Genomic DNA, 20,711 nt, shown 5'->3' on the forward strand with positions numbered 1-20,711 from the left:
TAAATTTTTAAAATTAATTCTTGGTCTTTTCCCTTGCCAAACAAATTTAGTTATGTCCTTCTGCCATTGCTTAAAACAAGTTAAAGTATTAATTATAGGAATAGTCTGAAAAAGAAACAACATTTTGGGTAAGATATTCATTTTCACACTGAAATTCTTCCCATTAAAGATGAGTTCATATTAGACCATCTTTGTAAGTCAGTTTTTACTGTATTCCATATTTTAATATAATTATTTGAGAACAACAAAGAATTATTATTTGTCAGCCAAACACCCAGATATTTAATTTTCTTCTCCACTTTCAGTTCACTTATTTCAAAAAATCTATCCTTAGATTTCTGATCCATATTTTTAGTCAACACCTTCGTTTTAGTCTTGTTTATATAAAACCCAGCCAATTGGCCAAATTGTTGTATATTTTCCAAGAGTCTTCCGATCTTGTCCAATGGATTTTCTAAAAAAAAAATGACATCATCCGCAAAGGCTCTTAGTTTATACTCTTGTTTCCCAATTTTCGGGCCTTGTATTTGATCATCTTCTCTAATGTTTCTACAGAGCACTTCTAATACTAATATAAAAAGTAATGGGGAAAGTGGACATCCTTGTCTAGTTCCTTTTTGTATTTTACAATTGTCTGATAATTCCCCATTTACAGTAATCTTAGCATATTGCTCTGAATAAATTGTCTTGATAGCCCTAGTAAAACTATTACCAACGCCCATTGTATCTAATAACCTCCACATGAACTACCAGGAAAGATTATCAAAAGCTTATCGAGAGTGGTTTCTATGTCCCTGGCAGCAACTCTGTTTAAGTCCCCATTGAGGCCAAAGGTAAGGGAGCTGACCTCGACATTGAACACGCCGGTATTAACATATACTGTAATGCCTTTATGCTGGGTGCTGGTTATATTTGAAGTTGAGGACGACGACTCTCCTGGTATTGAGGAAGTGAGTGCATTGGATCCAAATACTGCACAGTTCCTACTGTCTATGTTGGATTCCAACACTACTACCCCATCAACCTTTAGGGGTTTCCCACAATCAGAAGCGAGAGAGACGCGTTCTCTACCTCCGGAGATGGCCTATTCAACAGCAGCACGTACAAATCAACAAGTGCCGTATGCTTTAACGGCAGCACAATTGTCCACTTCATCGTCTTGGCACACGTGTGGATTCTAATGGTACTTCACCTACTGGACAAGCAAGTGTCCTTGGCCAGACTTCTCCAGGAGTAGCTTATAACTATGATGAAGATAGGTTGTGGAGGTCTGCAGGGTTTAAAAGAAACAATCCTCTGGCCAGAGCTTATTCTTTGTCTCTTCCATTACACATTCTGGCAGGGGGTGCTCTTACTCTGGTACCAAGCAAGGTTGTGATGACAGTAGCTGCAGCCATACAGATTCTAACAGAAGCTCTTTCACCACCAAAACTGTACTGTATGCAAAATCGACCCAAACCAAGGAGAAGGAAGTTTTATGTACAGCTATCCAAACAGATGCATGGGAACCTACGATTCCTAGGCCTCCAACACCTCCTGCTAGGGCGTATCAGCCGTATTCCTCCCCAGTACCTTCTCATGATAGTCACCATGGTTCATCAGATTTTGAGTGATACTGACCCATTACCTGATGTGGCAGCACTCATGTATTTGCATGTATCCCCCACTGAGGAAGGCTTATCATGTCCAACTTAAAGAGATGGCTGCAGCACTGGGTCTTCATCTAAAATCACAGTTGTCCACAATTGATGACCCTGTATACAGTTTTATGGCGAAGTCCTTGTCTGCACAACTGGTCGCCTTGCCTCTTTTGTTGGTAATTTCCAAGGCGGATCAATGCTCAGTGAGATCCCTCAGAGTTGAGCAACTATAGGCCTGTCTCCAATCTCCCATGGCTGGGGAAAATAATTGTGAGGATTGTGGCCTCAGCTCCAGACTGTCTTGGAGGAAACTGATTATCTAGACCCATTTCAAACTGGCTTTCAGGTGGGCTATGGGGTAGAGACTGCCTTGGTCGGCCTGATGGATGATCTCCAGTTGGGAATTGACAGAGGAAGTGTGACTCTGTTGGTCCTTTTGGATTTCTCTGCGGCTTTCGATACTATAGTCCATAATATCTTTCTGGAACATCTGAGAATATTAAGGGTGGGACGCACTGTTTTACTTTGGTTCCACTCCTACCTCTCAGACAGAGTCCAGATGGTGTCATTTGGAGACTGTTGCTCTTTGAAACCTTAGCTTATGTATGGAGTCCCTTAGGTCTCCATACTGTCTCTAATGCTCTTTAACATCTACATAAAACCACTGGGAGAGATCATCAGGGGATTTGGTGCGTATTATCAGTATGCTGATGACACCCAAATCTACTTCTCCATGTCAACATCATCAAGAGATGGCATAACCTCCCTAAATGCTTGCCTGGAAGCAGTGATGGACTGGATGAGAGAGAATAAACTGAGACTGAATCCAGATAAGATGGAGATACTTATTGTGTGGGGTCATAACTCCAGAAACTATTTTGATCTACTTGTTCTAGATGGGGTCACACTTTCCTAAAAGGAACAGGTTCGCAGTCTGGGAGAATTTGTGGACCCACACCTCTCCCTGGTATCTCAGGTTGAGGCAGTGGCCAGAGGGACTTTCTATCAGCTTCGGCTGATACGCCAGCTGTGTCCATTTCTTGAGATGAATGACCTCAAAACATGGTACATATGCTGGTAACCTCCAGACTTGACTTCTACAATGTGCTCTATGTGGGACTGCCTTTGTACATAGTCCAGAAACTCCAGTTGGTACAGAATGTAGTGGCCATGTTGGTCTTTGGGTCATCTCGGAGAGACCATATTACTCCTTTGTTGATAGAATTACACTGGCTGCCAGTAGGTTTCCGGGCAAAATACAAAGTGCTGGTTAAAACCTATAAAGCCATAAACAGCTTGGGCCCTGGGTATTTAAGAGAATGTCTTCTACTTTATGAGCCCCACTGCCCATTTGAGGCCATCTGGAGAGGTCCGTTTCCAGTTGCCTCCAGCTCGGCTGGTGGCCACACGAGGATGGGCCTTCTCAGTTGCTGCCCCGAGACTGTGGAATGCCCTCCTTACTGAAATACGAACCATCTCAATTTTTTGACAATTGACAATTTTTTTAATTTTTTTGACAATTGACAATTTTTTTAAAGCATTTGAAAACCCACCTCTTTATCCAAGCTTTTTCAGCTTTTTAAATTTTTAGGTTTTAATCTGTTTTTTATTTTTAAATTGTCTAAATTGTTTTAAGTATTTGTATATATTTTAACTTGTTTTATGTTCTTGTTAACCACCCAGAGACAAAAGTTTGGGGCAGTGTACAAATCTGATAGATAGATAGATAAATGCACTTCGAACGTCCAACATACTTCCACTCCAACCTCTAAAAGACCAGAAGGCTTATATAGAGTGCAGGAGCAGGATGACACTTACCTACTGAAACATTCTGTACCAAACTCCCTCATAATAGACTGCTCTGCTGCTTCAAGGTGGGTAGGCATCACACAACTCCTGCAGTTAAAGAGGGAAGAAAATAAGATGTACTATGGAGAAAGATATATTCGACGGCATGTTTATCAGTAAAAATAGCTAACTATTCAGCCTGCATGGCTAAGTACAGTTATTGTACTTATGGGACAACTTAGCGCAGGATTTGGATTCCCTCTCACCAGAAGAGTTCAAGGCTCGCTTCAAGAAAACATTACAAAAGTCTACAGACTTGACACATCAGCAATTGAGTACTGCGAAACACCTGGCAGAATCTGAGTCCAGAGGAATGAGTTCTTCTATTACTTTGAGATTCTATGCTTGGCCACGTTCAGCAGCTTTACAAAAAGACATGAAGAACAAAATAGAAGGTCTTCCATTCCATGGAAAAAGTCTGTTTTCAGAACAGACAAATGCTACAATGGAGAAGCTTAAAAAACCAAAGTTCACTGCAAAGACTTTTACTTCAGCTTCTTCTTCTACTTATATCTCCAAATCCAAGCCTTACATCCATCCACGCTCCAGCTTCAGACAGCAGGACCGCAGGGATTTTTGGAGGACCCGCCAACCTTATTGTAATAGACACTATCTGCAAAAAACCAAAAACAACCAAGGCCAATGTAATAAACAGGGAGACCCAAAAGCAGCACCGTTGAGACCAACAACAGCCCATCACACCTGCCAACAGTGGATGCATTGCTAACATCAGCCTTCCTCAACACTGTAGAGCTGCGTACAACTCCCTGCAACATCTATCAGGCACAAACAACACCTTAAGCCATCAACATCATCAGATTGGTAAGCCATGTCCAAGCATAGCACCACATAACATCGGACCGATGGGTGTTGAAGATTGTCTCCTCAGGCTACGCTATAGAGTTCAAGGCCCGGCCAACTTTCAGAGTGCTGCATTTCATGAAAGTGACTCCTGACCTGCAACAGGAGGTACAGGAGCTACTAAGCAAAAAGGTGATTGTCCTGGTGCAATAGGCACAGAGACGAGAAGGGTTCTACTCCTGCTACTTTCAAATCCCCCAAAGGGATGGTGGAATTCAGCCAATAATGGACCCGAGACATCTGAACAAGTTTGTCCATGTGAAAAAGTATTGGATGACGACATTGCAAGACATCCTGCCACTTCTACATTAGGAGTGGTGGCTCACAATGTTAGACCTGCAGGATTCTTATTTTCACATGGGGATCAGGCTTTCATGCCAAAGTATCTAAGATTCATGGTGGGGACCTCGATTTACCAATATCAAGTGCCACTGTTTGGCCTCTGTACTGCCCCACGTGTTTTCACAAAGTGCATGGCAGTGGTGGTGGCACACCTCTGGACGAAGGGGCTGGTGATATACCCATACCTAGATGACTGGCTACTGGCTTCAAAAGACAGAGAAGTGGTTCATATCCATCTTCTGTCTGAACGTAGACAATCCCAAGAAACGGTTAGTTATTCTTCAGCAAATCCTCCCGGTCATTGAGTTGGTGGGCTTGTGCAGAGAATCTACTGCAAGGAGTCCCGTTTAAACTGCAGTCTCCATCAGCTTGGGTGATGACGCATGCCTCATTGATGGCCTGGGGGGGCGGGGGGGCGCGGGCGACATTGCATTGGCAGAGTGGCCCAGGGTCAATGGAGTCGCTGGCAAAGACAATTCCACATAAATTTCCTGGAACTCTTAGCAGTTTTCCAGGCCATGAAGGTTTTTCTACCAATGCTCAGAGGGAGAACTGTGCAGTTGCAATTGGACTACACAACAGCGATTGCATTCCTAAACAGATGAGAACGACATGTTGGGTCAGTAGATCTCCGGTTCCAGCAACCTGCTACTCCTCAAACTGAGGGTTCAATCTGTGCTTTGGAGGCGGAAATAGAACCACAGTTGTAGGATTTTGACACATTTGGGCAATGAGAAACACTGATCTCGCTTAAGTTTTTAACTGATGGTTGGTGTGTAAAGGCCACAATGAAGTTAAGCCTGTTCAGGATAATAGGCCCATTTAGAGTACCTTAAATCTCATCTTTGTTTCCTGCTGTTCTCAGTCATGGGTCTAGAAGAAAAGCAAACATGTTCATAAAATAATGTAAACTGTGATATTTTTCTTTCCTGTCTTATAGTTGTCTGTCATTAAAACTGTTCCGTGTCTGCATTTGATAACTATGTTACAGAGTTAAAGCATATAGCATACAGGCTTCTGCTACAGTAGCAATGCCCCATTTGTTAATAAAATGTGTACAGTGGTCCCTCGACTTACAAACTACTCGACATAAGTATTTTTCGAGTTACAAACGGCAGTTTTAGATCCGGTTTTAGATGCGGTTTTTTCGACTTACAAATTTTTAGATGGGGTTTCCTCGACTTACAAATTTTTAGATGGGGTTTCCTTGACTTACGAATTTTACATGCGGTTTCCTTGACTTGCCTGCCTGTTTACTGCCTGTTTATTCTTGAAAAGAAATGTTCCTGTGCAGTTTGCAAGCCTTACTGGGGGTCTGGGTCTTTTTTCTAGGCTCCGGAATGCATTAATCCGTTCCCAATGCATTCCTATGGGAAACCGCTTTTCGACTTATGAACTTTTCGACTTACAAATGTGCATTCGGAACGGATTAATTTCATAAGTAGAGGGACCACTGTACTTTATTATTTTTAAAATACATGTTTATATATTTATATTTGTTTACATTTATTTTTCAGGCTGTCCAACCCACTACAGGGGAAGTTATCTTTGATAGCTTTCAGGATTCTGGAGCTCGTTTAGAGTTGGAAAGTCAAATTTTACGCTTACAGCCTGTTGAAGTTATTCTTCCAAGAGATGTGTCAGATCAAACTGAAAAGCTTATCAATAATATGACTTCTGTATGGTAAGTTTCTGTGCAGTGGATTAACTTATTTTTATCATTGATACCAGGTCTTGAGATAGACCAAGACAACAGTAAACAAAATATAAAAACTCAACTGGAATAGCTAGGTGGAAATATACGGAAGAAGAAAGCTGTAGGCAAGGCAGCTACAATCTCTAGAGGCCTGTAAGGTTAGAGAAAAGAAGATCTCAATTCTAGCACTGATACAACTCTCCTCCGCTTAAGCAGAAATCATTAAATTCAGGTGACTCGAGGCTTTGTGGAGAGCACCTGCAAAAAACTAAGACACTTTCAGTCTTGGAACTTGGCTGCTCTCATGCACCTTGTATCAGCCCCCTGAAATTGTAGGTTAACGTGCTTGCTCTGGTAGCCTCCTTGCTCCCTTGATAACTTTCACCTGTGTAGTCCTCCTTGATGAAAACCAACTACTCAGCATTGCTCTCAAAAAAGCAGAATATTGGAAAGGTCTAAAACTGCTCTTTCCTGTCTCTCTCCCTTCTTCCCTTAACTTCCCACTTTAATTTTTACAGCTGGTTTGGCCCCCATGTCCTGCCTTTCTTGTCTCTGATCTTTCTTTCTGGAAACAACTTTCACTTTGTAAAAAGATATAACTTTCTAACCTTTCTCACTCCCCTATTCATTATGGTCCTACCTTGAATAACCTTGCTTCTTAATTGGAACATAAGAATAGCCATGCTGGATCAGCCCCAAGGCCTACCTAGTCCAGCATCCTGTTTCACACAGTGGCCCAACAGATGTCTCTGGGAAGCCCACAAGCAGGAGGTAGGAACATAGGAAGCTGCCATATACTGAGTCAGACCAAAGGTCCATCTAGCTCAGTATTGTCTACACAGACTGGCAGCGGCTTCGCCAAGGTTGCAGGCTGGAATCTCTCTCAGCCCTATTTTGGAGATGCCAGGGAAGGAACGCGGAACCTATATGGTCTTCCCAGAGTGGCTCCATCCCCTAAGGGGAATATCTTACAGTGCTCACACTTCTAGTCTCCCTTTTGTATGCAACCAGGGCAGACCCTGCTTAGCTAAAAAGACAAGTCATGCTTGCTACCACAAGATCAGCTCTCTTGTGAGAGAGGGCATACCCTCTCTCCTGTTGTTTCTCGCTTGCAACTGGTATTTAGAGGCATCCTGCCTCTGAGGTTGGAGGTGGCCTGTAGCCACCAGATTAGTAGCCATTGATAGATCTGTCCAGTGTGTTCACTCTAACACGGATTCCCAGATGTTGTTGACTATAACTCCCAGAATCCCCAAGCAAAAGCCACTGCAGCTGGGGATTCTGGGAGTTGTAGTCGTCAACATCGAGAATCCCTGTTAGAGTGAACACTGGACTTGTCCTCCATGAATTTGTCTAAGCCCTCTTTAAAGCCATCCAATCTAGTGGCCATCACCACATCCCATGGCAGAGAATTCCATAGATTAATTATGTGCTATGTGAAAAAGTACTTTCTTTGGATGGTCCTAAATTTCCCGATGTTCAGTTTCATTCTATGGCCCCTGGTTCTAGTGTTGTGAGAGAGGGAGAAATCTTTTCTCCGTCTACTCTTTACTCCATGCATAATTTTATATATCTCTATCATGTCTCCCTGTAGTCGCCTCTTTTCCAAAATACAGAGCCCCAGATGCTGTATCATTGCCTCATAAATAAGGTGTTCCTGGCCCCTGATAATCTTGGTTACCCTAATTATTATATCTGATTCTAATTTTACATTTTCTTTCTTTCTTATAAACCTAATTCATTCTAGTTCTGATTCTGTTCACCTCTCTGAAAGTGTTGCTTCTTGGTCTGGACAAAAGATCCACACTATGCTTGCTAATTTGGCTTTTTTGGTTCACTCTGCTTAATGGATAGCTGCTTGCCTATCCCATTAGTAGAGTCAGCCACAACTTAAAATACTCAAGTAATTCTCCACAGTAAGATTTTCCTGTTAGCTGATGTCCATGGTCTGGGTGCACACGTGTGTAGAATGCATGTCCAAGCAAGCATGGGAGGAGAGCTAGTCTTGAGGTAGCAAGCATGAATTGTCCCCTTTGCTAAGCAGGGTCTGCCCTGGTTTGCATTTGAATAGGAAATGTGTTAACACTAAGATATTTCCCTGGGGATGGGGCTACTCTGGGAAGAACATTTGCATGTAGAAGATTCCAAGTTTCTTTCCCGGCATCTCCAAAATAGGGCTGAAAGACTCCAGCCTGCAACCTTGGCGAAGCCACTGTCAGTCTGTGTAGACAATACTGAGCTAGATGGACCTATGGTCTGACTTGGTATAAGGCAGCTTCGTACGTTCCTACAGTAACACAGGAATATGTTTAGCATTGGTGTATAGGTAAGCAGTGAAATATCAGAGACAACAACAACAGCTGGCCCTGCTGTGCCACACCAAATTGCTTGCAGCTTGCTGTCTTCTCCTGCCTTAGATCTGACAGCAACTTGAGCAGCCTCCTGCTGCTGCTGCCTTCCCATCCCCATGCTGCCAGATCTAAGGAAGGAGAAGGAGTTTGGTGCACTAGTTATTGCTACTGCACTTTCGGATGTTGCACTGCTTGCTGAATTCCAGCACAGTACAGTCTGTGTGCCAGAGCTGAACATGCTCCTGAACTGTGCCTTGTTGTCCTCTACCCCAGCACCTTCCTGCTGCATTTGCAGGGAGCTCTGCCAAAGCCAATAAGTTTGCCTAGGAAGTTGGCTGAAATTCTCCTCCTCTTCATTTCTTCACCCCACTTATATTCCAGGTGACCTCAGAAGGTCTGTAGACAGCTTCTATGTCTGTGTGTTCATCAAGGCAGACACACTTACTTTGTCCCTTGTCCTCCCCACTGGTTCAATGGTTAAAAGAGATGGTGGAATGGGGCAACTGGGGTTGGTGGTGGGGAGAAGTGGAATAGATTTGTGTCTAGCTGTGTTCTGCTGTGTCATCTGCCCTAGACCCCTTCCCCTTCTCCTAATTGTAAGTGTGTGGGTTGAGGCCAGCTGCAGCTGTTCAGTAGTGAGGAACCAACACATGCTTGAAGGCAGCTCCCTCTGTAAGTATATCACATATCCTTGAAGGTTGAGGAGCTGTAATTTTTGTTGAGATCTTTCAAAGCAGAAACGTTACTTGAAAAAAATAAGTGGGGTGAAGACTGACTAGATGGGAGGCAAGGTAAAAAATAAACTGGGAGAGATTTGTGTGGCTGGGAATGGACTCTATTTCAACTTGTGGTAACAAGTGAGGTGTGAGCTGTGCTAAAGAGAGAGAGGGAGAGACAAAGCGGGTTCAGTCATCATGCAGAACCATGATTTATTTCATCCAAGTGGTTAGCTTGTATATCCGAACCTGTTCCAGCTATCAAACTATGGTTTATCTTAGGCAGTCATGGGCAATTCCATGAAAACAAGGACATAGGGTTACAAATTAAAAATGGTGTAAACTGACCACAGTTGTGATTTTGTAGAAAAATGTCTGAAGATCAATAATTCATGCATAGTTAACTTATACCTTGGTTAACTCAGAAACGTCTTAACAAAAATGCAGCATTCATTCAGTGGTTGGTCAGCTATATTTGCCGTCCAGTCACAAGACCGTTGCTAGCAGTCTTCATTCAACTACAGTAGCCCACTTGCAAGTATACTTTATAGTTATTTGTGTGATATCATAGCCTTGTTGGCCTACTTTCCAGTAGGCTTATGAGATCACCCAGCATTCTGTCCGTGTCCGTCCATGTGTTTCTCCCCCCGCAATTAACTTCCCAATGCCTGGACCAATATGAACCAAATTGGGACACCTCAATGGTGTAGTTTGTGATGATGTCATCCACCCTGATCCAAGATGACAGACACGTAAACTTTTGAGGCGCAAGTGGGCTAACTTATGAATCGCCTAACCGATTTGAACCAAATTTGCTAGAGCTGTAGTGACACATAGGGATGCCCAAATGGTGTGGTGTATGATGATGTCATCCACTCCAATTCAAAATGTTGGCTGTGTGAACATCTAAGGCGCAAGCAGGCTAATTTGTGGACCATCTAACCTATTTAAGCCAAATTAGGCACAGTTGCTGTGAGTGACACATAGAGACACCTCAGTGGCATAGTTTGGGATGATGTTATCCACTCAAATTCAATATGGCAGCCATGTGAACAACTTGAGGCGCAAGCGGGCTAACTTGTGGACTGCCAAACTCATTTGAACCAAATTGGGTACTGTTGCAGTGAGTGACACACAAGGACACCTCAGTGGTGTAGTTTGTGATGATGCCATCCACCCTGATTCAAAATGGCAAAACCATAAACTTTTGAGGTGCAAGTGAGCTAACTTGTGAACCGCATAACTGATTTGAATCAAATTTGCTACAGCTGTAGGTACACATAGGGACACCTCAACGGCGAAGATTGTGATGACTGCCTTGCCATATATGGCCGCCTTGCCATATATTTACCCCAATTCAAGATGGCTGACATGTAAACTTTTGAGGCTCAAGTGCACTAATTTGTGGACAGTCTAACTGATTTGAACCAAATTTTGAACAGCTGTAGTGAGTGATACACAGGGACACTTCAATGGTGCAGTTTGTAATGATGATATCCAGCCCGATCCAAATGGCGGACACATGAACATTTGAGGCACAAGAGATCGAACTTGTGGCCCTCTATTTGTATTTAGTGCAGATAGTGAAAGGAAAGTAGGCTGATTAGTTTTTTACTAGAACGATTTGTTTTTCTAACTAGTTCCTGTGAGTACAGATATGTGTTTAATGTAATGCTATGTATGTAAACACCATTGTTTTAAATAGGCTGTGTGAAGAAATAGTTCTGCATAGAGGTAGCAGAAATATTAGGAGGCCTTAAAGGAGAAAAATAACTTAAGCCAAAAAGACTGCAAAATATTGGCAGGAAGTTTAATGACTGGCCAGTTGCTATTGCTAGAGCTTGGAGCAGGTAGAAACCAGGTGATTGGTAAGGCAACTGCACAAGGAAATTAACTGAAGAAAGTGGGGAATAGGAGGTTTTAATTATTGTTGTTTTAATTTGTAAATGCCCAGAAATTATATATGAGGCAATCTTTAAATACAATAAATTGAAATAGATATATATGCTTCAGGACTTACATACTTTTTTCTATTAATGATTTGCCTCGATGACTAGCAAGAAACACTACAACCTGATTTGTTGTTGTTGTTTTTACATTTATATTCCGCTCTTCCTCCAAGGAGCCCAGAGCGGTGTACTACAAACTTAAGTTTTTCTTTCATAACAACCCTGTGAAGTAGGTTAGGCTGAAAGAGAAGTGACTGGCCCAGAGTCACCCAGCTAGTTTCATGGCTGAATGGGGATTTGAACTTGGGTCTCTCTGGTCCTAGTCCAGCACTCTAACCACTACACCATGCTGTGCATTTAGTTACTGCACATCTGTATTCCATTATTGATGTGCTTGTTTTTCGTTTGAAAGTTAAAATATGTAGAGAAAAACGAATGAGTGCAAAACTTTGAACACTGAGCGTAGTTTACCGGAAAAAAATAGTCATCTGTTGAAGCTTATATATTAGCCTGAATTTGCAGATACTTACACAAAGTACACAAAGGGATGTCCAAAAAGTTTAATTCTGTTACTAATGGATTTTGCCAGTTTTAAACACTATAATATTTAAGGGATTTATAAAATATAGGCTTATAGTAGGATATATACCTTATAGTGGGTATATAGAATACCAAATTGAAAATTTACTTATGGCTACAGTCACTGAAAAAGTTTTAACATGCTGGGGAGGGGTGGGGGCAAGCTTAGATCATGGAAAGTAAGTAAGGATTGGGACCCAAACAAGCTGTGATATGATGAAACAGTGCCAAACCAGATTTGTTAAATAATTCTTAGTTAAAATAAATCATGTTTTTGTGTAGAATGTCAACCTCCCAGAGAGTGTATAGTTTTCATGAAGACATAAGCACCAATTTGCCATGGAACTCTTCTGTCCCCTTAACTGTGCGTGGGGACTGGTTGTGGTTTTTCAGTGGTGAGAGAAAAGCATGCTCCATAGGTTTATAAGACATCACATTAATTAATTACAAGATGTCACACCAATCACATTAATTAAAAATTATTAACTGGTGATTAACCCAAATTCTTACATTTTTTCATGGAGAAGTGGGTCCTGAAAAATAGAGAGTTTAGAATATGAAATGAATATGCGAGCCATGGTTCTAGGATGATTCAAAGAATATTACCCTCTCTAGTGGTCCCATCATACACACACAGCAACACATTAGGGTGTGACAGACAGTGACTGTTTAAATCTAATGTTTATGAAAAGATACTGAGGTTCAGATCTTTCTAAAGTCATTGTCATGTGTTGCAGATGGAATTTGAAATTGTTTAATTTGAGGTCAAGCAAATTTTCTGTCAGGTTGATCATAAGTCTAGATCTAGTTTTTCTTTAGGGATTGATAGTGTTTATTTTTAAATTGATATTTTCAAAAGCTTTGTGTTGATTTAGTTAATGAACACGTTCAGTGCCAGTTTCCCTTCTCAACCCCACCAATGTACAACTGACTTTAAAAGGCATTTACTAACAGGTCTGTTTGTTTTTTAAAAGACAGTTTTGCATTTGCTGAGCTCTTGACAGATGGTAGCTAAGGTTTTTTTCTTTTGTTCATCCCTCCTTATGTTTAGCCCTTCTGGGGAGTACTGACAGGTCAGCTTTCCAGGTTAAATAGTTGTAATTATTCTGGAGTAATAAAAACAAAATTGCTTTAAAAATAAATAAATAAAAAGTTGCTAATAAAAAGCTTTACTACAGTAAACATGTCACCACTAGAGGGTTCTATAGTATTTCATGTGGATTAGTGGCTCCTATAATGCTGCTGCCTTTTATCCTAAATAATCTCTAGGTGGTGAGTCATCCAAAGTTTGATAGTTTTATCCTATACCATAAAATGCTTGGGCGTGCGGTCGTGCTGCCCGTGTCTTTTTGGGCTGTTCTGAGCATGCGCGGAGCGCATGCTCAGAACGGCCCAAAAAGACACGGCCGCCCAGACACGGCCGGCCATCTTCTTTTAAATATTGCGAAGGACGACTAAAAGGCCTAAAATGCCCCATTAAAATGCCCCCGCGGCTGTCGCCGCCAACCGTCCGCCCCCCTCTCCAAGCTTTAAACCCCCACCCCCACGTTTAAGGACCAAAACGGCCCTTGAAAATGCCCCCGAATGCCCACGTGGCTATCGCCGCCAACCGCCCGCCTGCCCTCCCAGCTGCCAAAACCTGCTTACCAACACAACTCTCCTCCCCGGGAGCACGTCCTAAAATCGCTTGCATGACCAACGTAGAGAAGGAGAGAGGAGCTCGCGTGCAGAGCAGCTCCCTCCTTAAAGCCTCTTCCTGCACTGCCGCTTTGGCCGAAAAGGACGCCTATTGCGTCCTTTTCGGCCAAAGCGGCAGTGCAGGAAGAGGCTTTAAGGAGTGAGGAGCTCTGCACGAGCGCTCCTCTCTCCTTCTCTACATTGGTCATGCAAGCAATCTTAGGACGTGTTCCCGGGGAGGAGAGGTCTGGGCAGCTGGGAGGGCTGGCGGTAGTTCGGCAGCGGGAGCCCCGGGGGAATGCTCATGGGCCGTTTCGGCCTTAAAACGCGGGAGTGTGGGTTTTTGCTTGGAGGGGGGGTGGCTGGTTGGCGGCGGCAGCCGCGGGGGCATTTTAATGGGGCATTTTAGCCCTTTTAGTCATTCTTGATAATATTTAAAAGAAAATGGCCGTCCGTGTCAGGGGGTGGTGGAAAGGAGGAATTGGGAGGGCGGGCTGCCATAACACACAGTTGCACAAGCAAGTAAGTAAACACAGTAAGCCCCTTTCCCCGGCCAACCAATCACATATTGCGAAATTCCCCCCCACCCCTTCCAACTAAGGGCGGGAAAACAGCCTGCAGAAATAATGGCCGCACGCAGCAGCCGAGTTCACTAACGGTCTCCACTTCACCGTTAGAGGAGATTATTCCGAGAGCAAAACAGGACGCTTATTTCTGGCTCTTCATTGCCAAAATTAGCTCATAACATCCAGGAGTGGCTTTCTATTAGTGATTTACAACCAAATACTGCCAGGAGTCTAAACTCCCTGAAGGGAGTCAGCACACCAACCGGCAGGGAAGCCCTCAGAACCAGAGAAAGTGCTTCTCCACTCACAGTGGAGCAAACTTTGATCTTTTATTTAGCAAGCTTAACAGAGCACAGCACGTTGATGATGACTGTCACCACATTGTCAAAATTTACTAACGAGAACCATGATATCAGGCTGCAGTCACAACTCCCTGAGGGGAGACAGCACACCAGCCGACAGGGGAGCCCTCACAAGCAGAGAGAGTTCCTTTCCATTCACAGTTCCTTTTCCACTCACAGTGGTGTATAAATAAATACTATGAGGGCAGAGGGGGGAGAAATACACAAAATTACTTAAACCAAAAATAAAAATAAAAATTCATGAATATGTTAGAACAACGCAAGGGAGAAGAAATAGCAAAACACAAAAAAGCGGGGGGGGGATACAGGAAAACAGTAAAGAGAGTAAGAGACAGAGAGATAAAGAAACAGACAGAAAGATTAAACCAAAAAAAGGAAAAATAAATAAAGGGAGGGTAAAAGCTAGCGCCCGTTATTATAACGGGCTTAAACACACTAGTAAATAAATAAAACTTTGAGAAATATAAACCCTTTGAGAAATATAAACAAGTGTTTAACTGTCCCATTGAAACCAATGGATCTTTTAAAATGCTTTAATTTTTGATAGATTGTGCCTTGTATGTGGATATTGTAGGTGTTTCCATCTCCTGATTTTTAGCATTCCTGAAAATATCATTATAGACTTGAAGTTATCCTTGATGTGTCGAATTCAGCTTTTTACTACATCCTAGAAGTTCTAAGCTCAAAAGCTCAGCATCTAGCTTCTCTGTCAAGCCCCCCCCCCGTGTTTGTGGTTCCCCAACCCGTCAAGTATTTATGCTTCACTAGCCAAATTAGCCTACACAGCAGTTTACAGTAAAATTACTAAAAACCTAATTAAAACAATCAACCATGTAATGATTTTTTAAACCACACCACCTATTGAGATCATCAGGAGAGGTTCGTCTGCAGTTGCCACCAGCTTATCTGGTGGCTACTCAGGGATGGGCCTTCTTCATTGCTGCTCCAAGGCTTTGGAACACGCTTCCTGCTGAAATGAGTCTCCCCATCTCTTACAACTTTTAGAAAGGCAGTCAAGACACATTTTGTCTCAGGCTTTTAATTAGATACTCAGGTATCTCAGGCTTTTAATTAGATACTATTTTAATTGTTTGGATTTTAATAGTTTCAACCTTTTAGTTTTTAAATTGTTGTAATGTTTTGACCTTTTTTTAAAAAAAATTGTTTTGTTGTAAACTGCCCAGAGACTTGCATTTTGGGTAGTATACAAATATGTTAAATAAATAAAATAAAATAAAAATAGATGAAAGGTGTAGCAAATCTATCTAAAGTGGAACATTTAAACAGCAAATTCTAGGTTATCCCAAGAGCATTTTTAAGTAGAAATGTTTCTGCTAGCTTTCTAAAAACTATGAGTGAGCAAGCCTGGTGAGCCATTCTGGATATTAAGTTCTAGAGAGTGGGCAGCACAACTGAAATGGCCCTGTTACTCTTTTCATCTCGCCTCGCCTCTGAAGGTCATGATACTCTGACCAGAATCCTGGATAACCTGGATGTATGAAAAAGTACATATAGCGGAAAACACACAAGAAGATATCCTGGCATTAGGCCATTAAACCTCTTAGTGCAAGCTTTTAATCTGCATCTATACCTGGAATAAATGATATTTTTTCTCCTTCATCCTTTTTTTCTCATGTTCCTATTTCTCCTCCTCTTGTATGTCCCAATTGTTCAAATTTAAATTGTAAAAGTCGTTTGGGCAAGTAATTGTCATTTTTGCTTATGTAATGTCCTAAAGTGGTATGTATGTTCTTGGAGCTGTATAAGTAATTGAAGACCAAAAACCTTCTCAGAGTCAAGGTGCTTACAGCGTTCACTCAAGCTTCAAAAAGCACGGAAACTGAAAGTTAAGGTGTTCACCTTAAATTCTGAGCCATGTGAGCAATGAAGATGATGTACAATCTCACATATAACGCTGGCTTTACAAATTAGGTTCCATGCACCCACACTTTGCCATGGTCTTTCAGCTTGACGTTGGGCTTGGTGGGGATAAATCCATGCAGAAACTAGTACAGCTTCCCCAGTCACTTGCTAGAGATGCAAAATAAAGGCAAAATAGCTTCTGCACAATCCTATTTCCAGGTGGATTTATTTTTCAGCCGTTAAAACTTACTATAGACAAGTGCAGTGTCTATTGGAAGTGAATGCACCTTGTACTAGAGCATGTGACTCTGCAACGATCTTGAGAAGACATCTGTATAACATCTGTATAATATTGAGCCATGCCTTCAATATTTAGCACGCTCTGTTAAATTGATTTTTAATGCTAGGAAGTAGGTAGTGATTGCGAGAATGACTGCATTGACTCAGTGGAGGAACTCAAGTTAGTCCTCCCCTCCTCTTGATGTGAGGAACAGTTGGTAGAAGGGGAGAGTGTGCCTCAGCTGGAGAAGCTCAAGGAATTTCTATTACTGGGCTGCAGATATGCAGTTTTCACTGTGTGACTGTGAACAGAGATATGCAAGGCTTATTTCCCCCACCTAGTAATTTTTTATGAGTTAGTGTCAGTGATAGTACCTTTACTTGAATAAGGGGATTATTTTATTTTAATGTATAACTAGCTGTGTTCAAGGTTATATACAGTTTTATTCATGAGCCCCGATGATAATTTTTGAAACATGTTTGGTAAAATTAAACTATTCCTTGTGCACCTTTAAGGCTTTCTTCTCAATTTTTGTGTCCAAATAAACAACTCAAATTTATTCAGCTAGGGATGAAGGGCCAAGAGTGGCCCTGTTCCTTCATACCACACTGCCTGCCTTGCTCATTAAGCATGTGCTGACATGGTCCTGATCCGAGTCAGGCCCCCAAACAGGTGGGGCTTTATTTTTCTCTGAGGCAATAGGAGTCTATCAATGAAAGATTCTATCCTGGGACAAATAGCTGTGGTTGCTGCCATTTAACCCTTTACAGTGACTAGTACAGTACTCCCCTCGCCCCACTTGAATTTGTAAGGCAAAATATTTCAGGAAGAGGAGGAAAGGTGTGGACTACAACCTGCAAAGTAAAGGCAGAGAACACAACTCAAGAGTGTCTGCTCCCATGCTGGTAGAAACAAGCAGGAAGAACTACCATAAGAACTGCATAGTTGTAGATGCCCAAGAATGACTCTGTGAGCGGTACTTGTGGTAGTTCACTGACTGAACCTTCTTCAAAAAAACTCTGCCGTCTGAAGTACTATTGAAGATCATATATTGGATGCTGAATGTGTCTTTTTGCTTTTATATTCTCTAAAATTTAGAAAATCTGTTGAGTACAAATAATTTTCAGTTGTCAACTATGGTTCACATGTGCTTCTGGTGTAAGAGTGCTGCTGATGCCATGCTGGCATAGATTCTCTCTGTCTATATGTTCAGGTGATGCTGACACGGGACGACAAAAGAAGATTTTATCCCTTCCTGGTGCACCTAAGTAGAAGATAGTATCGTTCAGTTAGTGTGTATGTGTATGTATAATATATACTGTGTTAGAAGTAAGACAACTGAGACCATTTACAAAGGTATTTCTTGATTTTGGATCTCTGCTTTATGGCACTGAAATTTTCCTAACCTTGTCCTTTAACTCTGCACTTAGCTGAATTTTTGCCAGTTGAAGTTTTCAGTGTTTTGTGAGATACTGATACTTAATGTCTTAAATTCCCATTTATAGTAGAGATTTTCATGCATTCTACAAAATGAGAGGTATCATTCTCTGGAAGTGTCTGTTGAGGCATACCTTCTCCATCATGTCTGGAAGTGTCTGTTGAGGCATACCTTCTGCAGGATAGTCCAATGAAGAGCCTGTCCTGGTCCCTTCAGTTTGGCCTCAGAGTCTCTTGGGAAGGGGGTTACAGCACCCTGAGCCCTCCTCCAAGTAAGCATTGCCTGCAGTTGGGCCTCTTTCCAGAGGACCCCAACCTGCCCAATACCAGGGAAAGAGCTCTCCATCACTGCCTAGGCCCTCCCCTAAACAGGCCCAAACAGGTCCGGCATGCAAACTCTGCCTCCGGAAGTCCCACCTCTTCGGACACGTCCCAATTCCCCACTTTAGGTTCTGGAAGCTCTGGCTCTCCATCCTGCTCTACAAGGCACGGTTCCATTGCGATGGCAGCTGGCTGTTTGCTGTGGACTCCAGGCGTGCCTACTGTCATTGTCTTGCCTGCACCCTCCTCCCCCACTTTCTTTCTCGGCTGCAATCAGTGGCGGCACTGCTGATGGAGGGATCCCTGCCCTCCCGTAGTCTTCGGAGGATGGTGGGCTTTCCATGCCAGCTCTGACGGGGCCTCAACACAGATTTCCCCCGATTTCTTTATCACAAGAGGCTCATTGTGACAACTGTCAGGAGCAACTCTCTACCACTTCAATACTGGAACCAGCTTCAACACAGCATCTGCCTTTTGCACACTTTACTAGTGTCTTACAAACGCACTAGTATGCCAGAAAGTGTGGCTGCCATGGTTGATGTGTAATCTTAGTGGCTGAAATGATCATGAGATACGAGCATATCGTTGACAAGGCTTGGATGGTTCTGTTTTGCTTGTCTGGATTAGGATACCAGACTAGCTACAATGGAGAGAGATAAATAAATTCAGACTAACCAGCTAATTCTGATTACTAGCATTCTATCTACATGTACATTCTGGATGCTTTCAGACTCTAACTTGGTATCTTCATTTCACCTCCTTTTAGATATTCTATCTTTAGCTGTGGAGAATTGCAGCTGTAAAAAGCAAATATATTCGGAAGGAGTTGTGAACATTATTTATTATTTATCTATTTATCTATTTTTATTTTTGCACTTATATCCCGCTGTTTGAGGAGCTCAGAGATTGTTATTGTCAAGCTACATTGTTATTTTTATCCTCACAAGATCCTTATGATGATGCCTTATACTGAGTTAGACCATTGGTTCATTAAGCTCAGTACTGTCAATGCTGTTTCAGACAGAGGTCTTTCCCAGCCCACTTTGAAAACCAGATGAAATCTGGTGCCATCTGCATGCAAACCATGTGCTCTAGCACAGAGTTATGACTCCTACCTGTAAAAAAGGAGATAGTTTGGCCTCACAGTTACAGCTTGTCTTGAACCCGATTTGCCTCCATTCTTGTTCTCCATTCCAGGTCTCTCTGTGGTGAATTACCAGTGTTTTCCTCAGCATTTGTGAAAGGAAAAAAATCCTTCATTTAAAGTGTGCAAAGTGTTGCTAGAAGCTCCATGCCCCTAGACTTTAAACTTCCACTCTTGGATTTTTGCTTCCATCTTAGCCTGGCAAGCTGCTACACTAACAGGAGCTTGTGCTTTGAGTGTTGGCCTTCATTTCAGGCATGTGAGACATTCGTATTGGCAGGGTTATTATGGTTACATAATTTCAGATGTAAGAATGCTAGTGGACATTCTGCCCACTACTACCCTGGAATCTCCCAGCTGAGCAGCTGTTTGACTTTCTCCCCTTCACCTTTATGCTGGCCTATAACTGTAACAAATTTATTCTTCCCCCTTTTCCTTGGATTTTGCTTGTGGCACATGCTGTGGTAACTCTGTGCCAGCCTTATACTTGTATATTTCAGACCTCATAATTAAGGGGTCTAATACCTTGGATACTCCCTATGCAATTAAGGCCTTAGTGTGGTATGGAATTCCAGATCTCCTCTTTCTGAGAGTCATTCCCTCAACTGCAGCATACTAGGAGAGGTGTATAAACAGGTTTTCCCCCTCACTCCTCGCTGCCTTCTCACCTTTTGTTTTGAGTCTCCTGAATACATCATCAACTGCTTTTCCACCCCTTTCCCTCAGAAGAGCCTTTAATCTTGCTACTGCAGCCAATACTCAATACTTATGGTTTTGTTATGTTCTTTTAATAAGATTTTTCTTTCTTTTGAAAAGCTCTGACTCTATGGTGATACTATGATTGTCCACAAGACCTGACTTGTAGTTAATGACACATGCTGGTTTTGGTGTGAGTTAATCTGGGTCCACTCTATCAGATGGGTGGCTGCTTGCTTCTCTTGCTGGTCAATTGGCTGAAGCAGGAAAGGAGTTCCCCTTAGCACATGAGTAATCCCGCCAGCTTCAAAGTGTAAATTTCCAAAATCAGGTTGACGTTTCAGCCACAGACATGCAAACAATATGCACGTGTATATAGGACA

At 42.3% G+C, this 20,711-nt stretch overlaps 1 protein-coding gene across 6 annotated transcripts in view; it reads left to right on the top strand.

The window, feature by feature from the left end:
- Positions 1-20,711, top strand: part of MSH3 (mutS homolog 3) — a 205,307-nt gene that overhangs the window by 18,377 nt on the left and 166,219 nt on the right. For all 6 annotated transcript variants that reach the window (XR_008315277.1, XM_053291220.1, XM_053291222.1 and 3 more), the window contains one exon: positions 6,209-6,375. Coding sequence is in view for 5 of the 6 variants with exons in the window: in XM_053291220.1 (XP_053147195.1) it covers positions 6,209-6,375 (167 nt within the window). In the remaining variant the exon portion in view is untranslated. The remainder of the gene's footprint in view (positions 1-6,208; positions 6,376-20,711) is intronic.

The sequence above is a fragment of the Hemicordylus capensis genome, chromosome 2 (genome assembly GCF_027244095.1).
Source record: "Hemicordylus capensis ecotype Gifberg chromosome 2, rHemCap1.1.pri, whole genome shotgun sequence".
NCBI lineage: Eukaryota > Metazoa > Chordata > Lepidosauria > Squamata > Cordylidae > Hemicordylus > Hemicordylus capensis.